The sequence below is a fragment of the Alligator sinensis genome, unplaced genomic scaffold (genome assembly GCF_000455745.1).
Source record: "Alligator sinensis unplaced genomic scaffold, ASM45574v1 scaffold1286_1, whole genome shotgun sequence".
Taxonomy (NCBI): Eukaryota; Metazoa; Chordata; order Crocodylia; family Alligatoridae; genus Alligator; species Alligator sinensis.
Window position 1 is genome coordinate 954,593 of NW_005842606.1, and position 9,285 is coordinate 963,877.

General features: G+C 41.5%; 2 protein-coding genes across 6 annotated transcripts in view; one reads left to right on the forward strand and one right to left on the reverse strand.

Moving 5' to 3' along the window:
• Window positions 1-9,285, forward strand: part of ARL13B (ADP ribosylation factor like GTPase 13B) — a 72,728-nt gene that overhangs the window by 26,938 nt on the left and 36,505 nt on the right. The window lies entirely within an intron of this gene.
• Window positions 2,512-9,285, reverse strand: part of STX19 (syntaxin 19) — a 19,437-nt gene continuing 12,663 nt past the window's right edge. The window contains exons 2-3 of one of the 3 annotated variants that reach the window (XM_014524401.2): window positions 4,642-4,825; window positions 2,512-3,940 (exon numbers count right to left, since the gene is read on the reverse strand). In XM_014524401.2, the coding sequence (XP_014379887.1) occupies window positions 2,987-3,865 (879 nt within the window). In that variant the 5' untranslated portion in view covers window positions 3,866-3,940; window positions 4,642-4,825 and the 3' untranslated portion in view covers window positions 2,512-2,986. Of the gene's footprint in view, window positions 3,941-4,520; window positions 4,826-9,285 lie in introns of all 3 variants that reach the window. The other 2 variants (XM_006033071.2, XM_025214810.1) reach the window with 2 other exon arrangements.

The following is a 9,285-nucleotide window of genomic DNA, read 5'->3' on the forward strand; positions in this document are numbered from 1 at the left end:
AGCAGGGCTTTTGACATACTCTCCCACAACATTCTCATTACCAAGCTAGAGAAATTCAGACTAGATAAAAGTACTGTAACTTGGATACATAACTGGTTTCATCTTCATGCTTAATAAGTGGCTCAGTGCCTAGTTAGGAGGAGGTGTGAAATAGGTTTCCACAGGGGTTTGTCCTGTATCTGATGTTGTTCGATATCACTAATGATTTGGATGATGGGATTGAGTGCATGTTTAGCAAATCTAGGGATGACACCAAGTTGGGTGGTGTTGCGGACACTCTGGAGGGCAGGGCTAGGATCCAGAATGACCTGGATAGCCTGGGAAAATGGTCCACAATCAAAAAGGTGAAATTCAGAAGGAGCAAGTGCAAAATCCATAAAATAACTGCATGCACAAATACAGACTGGAGAATGATTGGCTAGGACAGGGGTAGGCAAACCTCTGGTACACATGCTAGTGTGTGGCATGTGAAGGCATTTTGCTTGGCACTTATGCCTCAGGGAAGGGGCCAGGGCTGTGATGCCACAGTAAGAATTGGACGCCTTGTGGCTCCCTCACCATTTGCCCCTGGCACGCCAACATCTTATAAGTCAAGGTTGTGGGTATTTTTGTGACACTGCCTAAAAATGTTGCCAAGCCCTGGGCTAGGCTGAAGTACCTCAGAGAGAGACCTTGGGAAAAGTAGACCATCTTAAGCTGAATTCTGTCCAACACTATGATTTTTTGTTATAAAAAAGGCCAAGAATATACGACGCTTTATTAACAGAACTGTTGCCATCAAATCAAGGGAAGTGATTCTTTTGCTGTATTTACAACTAGTGAGGCCTTACCTGGAGTACTAAGTCCAGTTTAAGGCCCAACACTTCAGGAAGGATGTAGACAATTTGGAGAGAGTCCAGCACAGCAGCAAAAATGATTAGAGGTCTAGAACACGTGATTTATGAGGAAAGGCTGAGAGAACTAGGATTGTTTAGAGCATTCATGCTCAATCTTTCGTCCCGAGGGCCAGATCAGTGGCATGGGGCCAAACTGTGGGCCATATTGGATGGGGTGGATGGGGATTGGCCAACCCATCCAATATGCATGGGTTGGCCAACCCCATCCGCGCACTATGTACCATGTTTGGGTCCCAGTGACCCAGTGCCGCCCCATCAAGCCCTACACTTTAGGATCAGGCACCAGATCCAGTGCACAGGGCCCAGGGCTTGGTACAGGTCCAGAGATTTGGCAGCAGGAGAGCAGGCCACTGCTTATCTGCCACCAAATTTCCAGATTTGTAGGGAGCCCTGCAGGCTGGATCGGGCCTGAGGGCCACAGGTTTAGCACCCCTGGTCTAAAGAAGAATAGGCTAAGTGGGGATTTGGTAAGTCTTCAAATAGCTGAAGGGTGATTATCAGGGATCCTAGTTTTCTATTTGCCATGGAAAACTATGGAAAAATGCAGAATCCACATTTTTCTGTGACCTGCTAAAAGCGTGGCAGTGTCCCATGGTGAACCCATTTCTGCGCTCTCATTTTTGCCGTGGTTTTTGCCTTTCAGGTCTAGGGAAGCAAAATCTCTATTCCAATGTGTAGCTCAGTGGAGCTCTATACTCTGAATTTGGTTGTTTCTGCCTCTGAATTCTTGGCCCCTCTGGGAGTCCCATAGACCCAATGACACAGTTACAGCACTCACTCAGGAAGTAACAGATCTGGGGTTTAGGCCTTCTTCAGCCTAGGAGTTTCAAATCTATATTTATCATTTCCCAGGAGGATATCCTCACTACTTGGTTATAGATAAGGCTGGCATGGGTTGCTCCAGACCTGTTGAAGCTGGGCCCTTGTAGGCAAAGGTGTACCTGAAACACAGATGATACTGTAGCTCAGTGAAGTGGGCACTTCCCTGAAACACATTATCAAAGTATTGTTTTCAGGTCTCGTGATGGCGTTAAGCTGTTTTTCTTTGCAGTTTTTATAAGTTGATATTGATAGGGAATCTCACTTTTCCTAATGAACTTTCTAGGATCAGGGCCATCAGCCTGTGGCCTCTGGGCTATATCCAGCCCTCAGAGGTCTGATCCAGCACCAGAAAATTAGTCTCGGGGAGCTGCGCCGCATTGCCCCTCTGTTCCTCAGTCCTTTTGTCCATTGTTCAACCTGCTGCTTTGCAGTCTCTAAGCTTCTCTGTTGCTGCAGAGGGACTGGGAAATTGGCAGCCAGCTGCTAGGGGGCTGGGATTCCAGTTCCCAGTGACTAGCCAGGTCATAAGCTCCAGCCCTCACCAGCAAAAGGCTGCCCACTCCTGATCTAAGATAATACTGTTTGTACTTTTCTGGAAGCACTTAATCCAGTACTAATATTTTTCTGATTGTTTTGGGACTATTGTGATTTTGTTTTTAAAGCCACTGTTCCCAAAGAAAAGCGATTAGGTGAGACTCTCAGCTTTTCATGTTGAGAATGTTTATAGATCCTGAGGAAGGCATGAAAATGTGACTTCAGTGCAACTTAAAGCTCAAAAAACACCAAACAAAAATAATGCAACGTATTTTAAAAACCTTGTAAGTAAACCAGTCTTATGGCTTCACAGTGTCTGGAGTTCACAGTTTAATCAACACTTGCCAGCAGCACCGGCAAGGCATCATGCCATCGTGTGTTTGTATCACAGTCTGTTTATACTTCCTGGAGAGCTGCTTGTTTTCCAAGAGGACAAGTAAAGGTGACTTTTTCCCTTCTCTCTTTGCTGCTCTTTTTTTGTTTTTTGTGGGGTTTTTTGGTGGTTTTTTTTTTTTGGGTGGTGGGTGGCAATAAGTTTCAGAAACAGCTGAGATTTCCCTTCACAATCCCCTAGCTGCTAGGAAGAGCAGATGTGACTCTTGGAGTGTGGCATGTATAACAGGCAGAGTGAAAAGGAATTCTGGGGTTGGGCAAAGTAAATGACACTGCAGAGCTGCTTTAAAAGTCTGGTTGGCAAAATGGTAGGCATCAGTATTTCAGACACCTAACTTCTGTCATCTGCAGCATGGACAACACCAGCAACATAGAGTTTTGCAGGGGTTTCTTTTCTTATACTTGACTGCAAGTCTGAACTTTTCCTTTGAAGTTTGAACATAGTCTTGAGTATTGCTTACATTCATTTCAATATTGTCTATTATTCCTCCTTGCTCCTCCACCAGAAGTGAAATCTGGATAAAGAGTTCTTTTAGGTCTTTGATCTCATTCTCTAGATTGACCAGTTCTTTGTGCCTTTGTTCAATCTCAGATAACTGAGCTCTAGTGATTTTGACTTCAGTGAGCAGGTTTTCATTGAAAACCTCCCATTTTCCTTGCTGAAGCATTTCATTGACTTCTTCCTCAGATATTTCTTTGCCGGCGACTTCAAGCTGACGGATAATAAAAGTCTTGCATTTTTCCTGCTTAGCTATTATAACATCATTGTACAAATGCATGGTTTTCTGGAAATGCTGGAATAGGAAAGCATGCTGTGATGTAAGAATTCTTGCAATAGCAGAAGATGGCCCATGCTCTCTTTCAGCCTTCTTCACGGTTTTTGACAGTTCCTCTAAGTTTTTATTTATTTGCTCTGCTTGAATTTTTATTTCTCTTGTAATGTTAGACTCCCTTTTAAGAACACTGAACCTTCTCATTGAAGACACAAGGCTTTTCTGTTGCTGACCAAACTTTTGAACCTCCTCTGCTAGGTTACTAATGTCATCCTGTAGCTTTTGGATTTCATGTAAGTGCCTCTCTGTTAGGGGCTCTTTCTCATAAATAACTGCTTGCTGCTCAAGCTCTCCTTGTTCCTCTTTTCCCCCAGGTACATGGCTCTTCTCTTCATCTAGCTGCAGTTCCTTTGTTCTCAGTTTAAGCTCTTGAAGACGGTCTGCCATTTTTTTTCCCCACCCCCTGTGACTGAGTAGTGAACAAACTCTGGTACCAGTTCTTGTCAGCCGGTCACTGTATTCCTAACGATAAAAAAATATATATTAATGCTGCTTTTTAGCAACTATCTATATACATCTTTAACTATACAACATATGGAAAGACAGGAAAATAGAGAGAGGCTGCTATAGTATGTGCAAACTAATGTCCCAAAATGGTGTTTCTGTATACTTTTGAATGATATCTCTTCTAACCTCCAACGCCAGAATAAGTACCAGTAAAAGTTTTAAAATCTTTCTTCTTTTTTTTTTTTTGTGCAAGGTGTTTATTTGGATTACCTGCGTGATGTACTTTTTAGGTCTGTTACTTGCAATTTACAACCAAACTGGCACCGTTAAAAACTTTCTATCATACCATGTCATATTTTTCTATATTGCTCTGTGCAGGTTTTTTAAGTGGGAAATGGGTTTAATTTAGCTCTAACAAAGCAATTCTGCATTTTTTTTTAAAATTCCAAGCACAAAAACCTTTCACTAATATTTCATATTATTGTAATAGATCCATAAGAAAATGCATACAAGGATTATAAATATAAAAGTTATATGTGACTTAAGCGCAATAGATCAATGAAACAAGATTTCCATGCAAATCTGAGGAACATACCTTTCACACGGCATACGATACAACTTCAGTTTGTCCTAGGCAGATTTTGTGCGTAATCATTCTTAACTCTCAATTTTGTTTTTCAACATAGGCTATTTCATTCGAAATTCAAGGAGCTTACTTTTGTAGATTGCTCCGTTTCTAAAACTTGAACTCTGCAGCCTGTGACAGTGCATGTTCATACTGTTTATCTTGCGTGGCTGATGACTGCTGCACTTCTGTTGTCAGTCATCTTGAACTTCAACAGTGCCCAGGGAAGATTTTCATTCTGTTGTATGAACAGGTCAATGGTGGAACAAACAGTCCTGAAAAATAAAAATGTTGTAATGGCTCCCCTTTGCATTGGCAATTAAATAGCTCCTGCAGCTGATGAGTCCTGTAGCTGATGGGACTTGCAGCTGTGGCAGCATCTTACAGCTGGGACTGAGAATCCTGCAGCTGCAGGACTCTCTCCTGGTGGCACTACACAACTGCCAAGACCAGGAGTCTAGCAGCTTCAGGACTGTGTCCCAGTGGCTGTGAGGTGCTGCCAGGAACAAGAGTCCATGGCTGTGGGATCTCCCAGCCCCAACTGTGCATGGTGCACCCCTGTGATGGGGAGCCCAGGCAGCTGATAGGACTCCCAGTTGCGGGGGCAGACCCTGCTACATGTGTAAATTAAATCTGGAAAGCAACCAGCTATAAGAGTTAGTACACATTTTCAAGGTCTAACTTTATAGCTGTTTGGACTGTTTTATGGAGTCATAGGTACTTTGCATGTGTAGCTGGTCTCAGTTAATTGCACAATACCTGTAATGTGTTGAGGTGGCCTCATACATGCATGCAAGAGAGGTAGCAGAGCAACAGGTTACAAGGGATGGATTGTTTTTGCTTTACATTTTTCTATGTAAAACCCCTTTTGTTATGGTTTATTCACCTTGGGTTCCGTCGGCAAAGAGCTGCATGCAGTTAAGAACATGAACCTTAACATTGGAAGTCTTATGCTAGAATTTATTTTTTTTTACTAATGTGACTATCAAACTTTTCCCATCATGTGTATTTAAAATCAAATTCTTTTCTTTAGGGAGAAACCAAGAACAGAAAATTTCAGTACAAGAAATGAAGGTGCAGAATCTTATAATACTGTTTTGTTTTGTTTTTTTAAAAAAGCACTATTATGTAACCTCAAATACAGAGATCATGGTTGTTGGCTGTAACTTAGATTACAATCAGGTGTTTTCTGGTTTTTAAATACATGTTAGCTATGCACAATTCCATGCGTGTATTCTTAAAGTGTCTTGGTTGCATTCCTTCTTTGCATTTACAAAGATGACCTGAACATTTGTAGGTAGTATTTAGGTAAGTTTAGCTCCATATTTTGGGAACAGTTTTTGCTGGCAGTGAAAGTGGAGGAGTTGAGGACTGGGGCACATCTCCTTTCTTATGAGCTTAAAAGAATCATAGAAAGTTTCTAAAACGCATTTAAACTGTTTAATTATGCAAAATTTTATTTAGGGACTTATTTATTGAGTCTGTTTTCCACAGAGTCAAGTCCATCCATCCACAGGAGAATTAACAGGAAAATTAAAACTGTACATGTAAGTAAGTTTTGCCACAGGCCGTAGGAACAAAGACCTTTGCCCATGCTTTTGCGGAGTTTGCTTCTACCTTAATAAATAGTTTTTTAGTGGTTCAGTGTAGCGTTTTATTCGGAAGCCAAAAAACTCAGCAACATTAACATTTTATAGATTCATAGATTGTAAGCCCGGAAGGGACCTTGGACAATCATTGGATCCAGCCCCCTGCACCAAGGAAATTATTTTAGTAATAAAAGCTGCCTATACACATGCTGGGGGGTGGGAGGAGAACCACTCTAATTAAAGAGTGGTTCTCAGAGAACTGCCCTAATTAAGATGCTGCAGTGTTACAGGTATTAAGCCCCTGCACGTTTAAGAATGGTCGCAGGGGCGCTTTAACTAAAACCTTATTTGACAAAGTTTAGTTAAAGTGCCCCCATGGCCATTTTAAAATGTGCTAGGGGCTTAATACACGTGATTGTGTGGCAACACTGGAGTGTTCTAATTAGAACATGAAGGAGCACGTGTATAGGCAGCCAAGGTGATCAACTAAGACATGATTTGGTGAGTCTGAAAGTAATGGATTTTAAAAAGTTACTTTACTTTCTCCTTCCTGATGCACCAAAAAAGAAAAAAACCCAGAAAAACTTGAGCATCTTGTATTATTTTTACAGTAATTCCTCAGCATTGCTAAATTTAGTTTGCATCTACCCTGCAGCAAAAGACATGCAATTCATAGGAGATGACATTCTTTTGCTATGTTTCAGAATTGCTAGGCATTATTTGGGCTGCCCTGGGAAAGTTCATATTGGGTATGTGAAAATAATCATGTGCGCTAAATAAGACTTCAGAGAAGTAACCTGAAAATCTGTTTTAGCATAGCCTAACATGACTGTTGACCCATAATAATTTGGTGTGGCTTGACAAGTTTGTGGTTAAAAAGCAAGCCATGAAAGCACCATTAATATTTGTGAGGTAGGAAGATAGGTTTGTCTGTGTACCAAATGAATAAAAAGTCTTGAAAAGTTCTTAAAAATGCAGTTACTTAGTTAAATATCTATTATAGCAAATGGCAGAAAAATGGTTTTGGATTCTATCCTTTTGTGTATCTGTAAACAGATGATAATACCTTTTTTCTTTTTTTTAATGGAAAATTGCTCATAGTAAATGCAGTAAAATTGAATGTTTATGGAACTATGTACAAGCATATTCAAGAAATCTTGTCTCCTGCCTCTGTCTGTCTGTTTGTCTGTCTGTCCATTCATAGAGCAGCTAGTGTTCAAATATTAAACTCATTAAGAATTTTCTGTTAAAGTTACCCTAATGCAGCATTAAAATAGATACAGAAAAAAATAAAGTTTTTCTTTTTAATTAAAGACACGGCTTACAAGGCATTCAGGGTAATTCTAGGTTTAAAAATCTTTTTGTTTGTCAAATGGCAAGTAAGAAAAATGGATCTTCTTTAAAATAAAAAACAAGCAGCCGCTGCTTTGAGATGTTAAGTGGATAATGTCATGGGGAAAAATATACTACTTAAAATAGTTTTGAATAGATCAAATTTCTCAATTTCTGTGCCAGACTCAATCCAGTTAGATCAGTTTTTGTTTTTTTTAAACACTGTTATTTAGGGGCTGTACTGGAGTGAGTGCTTTAGGGGCTAGCCTTGGCTGCAAGGGGAGAAACTTTTTTGCTGGTAGTCTCTACCTCTGACTCCTTTTAGCAGAGCCTTGCTATGAGGGTCCTTGAGAAAATATAATGGAAGCACCTCATCTGTATGCCTGGTCAGAGGCTTTGGTGTGACTTAAGAATAGGGAATGTGCATGGGGTCAGAGGTAGTATATTTGAAGAACAGAAGGTTTGTGAGCTTCATGATTAGCATAAAGTTGGCTACTGGGAAAAAGCGATAGTTGTGTGCAGCAGGTAAAACTGAAAGCTGGATTAGGTGGAAGAAGTATGTTCTGACAGTTGTGAAAATATAGTTGGCTTTATGGAGAGGAGGGTGCTGAATGGTGAACAAGAAAAATCTTCAGATCTAAGGAAAGGGGACTGGAAGTTTTTGAGACTGGTAAACCTGAAAGGAAACTGCAGAATGTAATAGTGCTAGATTTATTGTTGGTTTGTTGCCTGATATGGTGAATGGGCAGGGTATCCTGGGCAGCTCAGAAAAAAAATACAGGGTAGAGGACAGGCCTGTTAGCAAGTTGAGAGGGAAATAATGGCTTGTTATGACTTAGCATGACCTTCCAGTGTGCTCCACAACAACTTCTTCTCTCCATGTGGTCCTGTATTTAAGTTTTAATACTGCTATTTATGATTGGAACTGAGATGCATACTGTGAAATGCGGGGATCGGTTGGAACCTAAGAGTTCTGAATTCTGTGTTGCCAGCAGTGCTGCAACAGGAATAATAAGGGAATACATGTTGATTGTGTGATTGTAAGGCTGGAAGGGACCTTGGAAGAGAGGGTCCAGCCTCCTGCACCAAGCAGGAAAGATAACTGGGGGTCAGGTGACCCCAGCAAGGTGACGGTCTAGTCTCCTCTTGAAGATTTCCAGGATATATGATTGCACCACCTCTGGAGGGAGCTTATTCCACAGTCTGGACACCCTGACTGTAAATCGTTTTTCCTAATGTTGAGCCTGAATCAGTCTTCCAGGAATTTGTGGCCATTACTCCTAGTTTTCTCCTCAGGTGCCTGGTGAACAGTTGCTCACTGAGCCCTTGATGTACTCCCCTAGTGTAGTGGTAAGCTGCTACCAGGTCCTCTCTCAGCCGCCTTTTCCTCAGGCTGAAGAGTCTCAGGTAGGTACCTCAGCCTTTCTTCGTATGGCTTACCATGTAATACTCTGATCATACAGGTGACTCTTCTTTGGACTCTCTCAAGCTTGTCCATGTCCTTGTTAAAGTGTGGTGCCCAGAACTGCATGCAGTACTCTAGCTGTGGTCTCACCAGCGCTGAGTAGAGCAGAAGAATCACCTCCTTGGTTTTGTTGGAGATGCATCGATTGATGCATGCCAAAGTAGTATTTGCCCTACTGGCTACAACAAGGGTGTCCAGCCTTTTTGAATGTGGGGCCGGATCATTAACTTTTTATCACCCAGTGGGCCAGCGAGCCATATTCAAAGATGTCACAGGAAGTGGCATCATATCAGGAAGTGATGTCATGTGACCTTTGACACCAGTGAAGTTGCAGGGGTTGACATGGTGC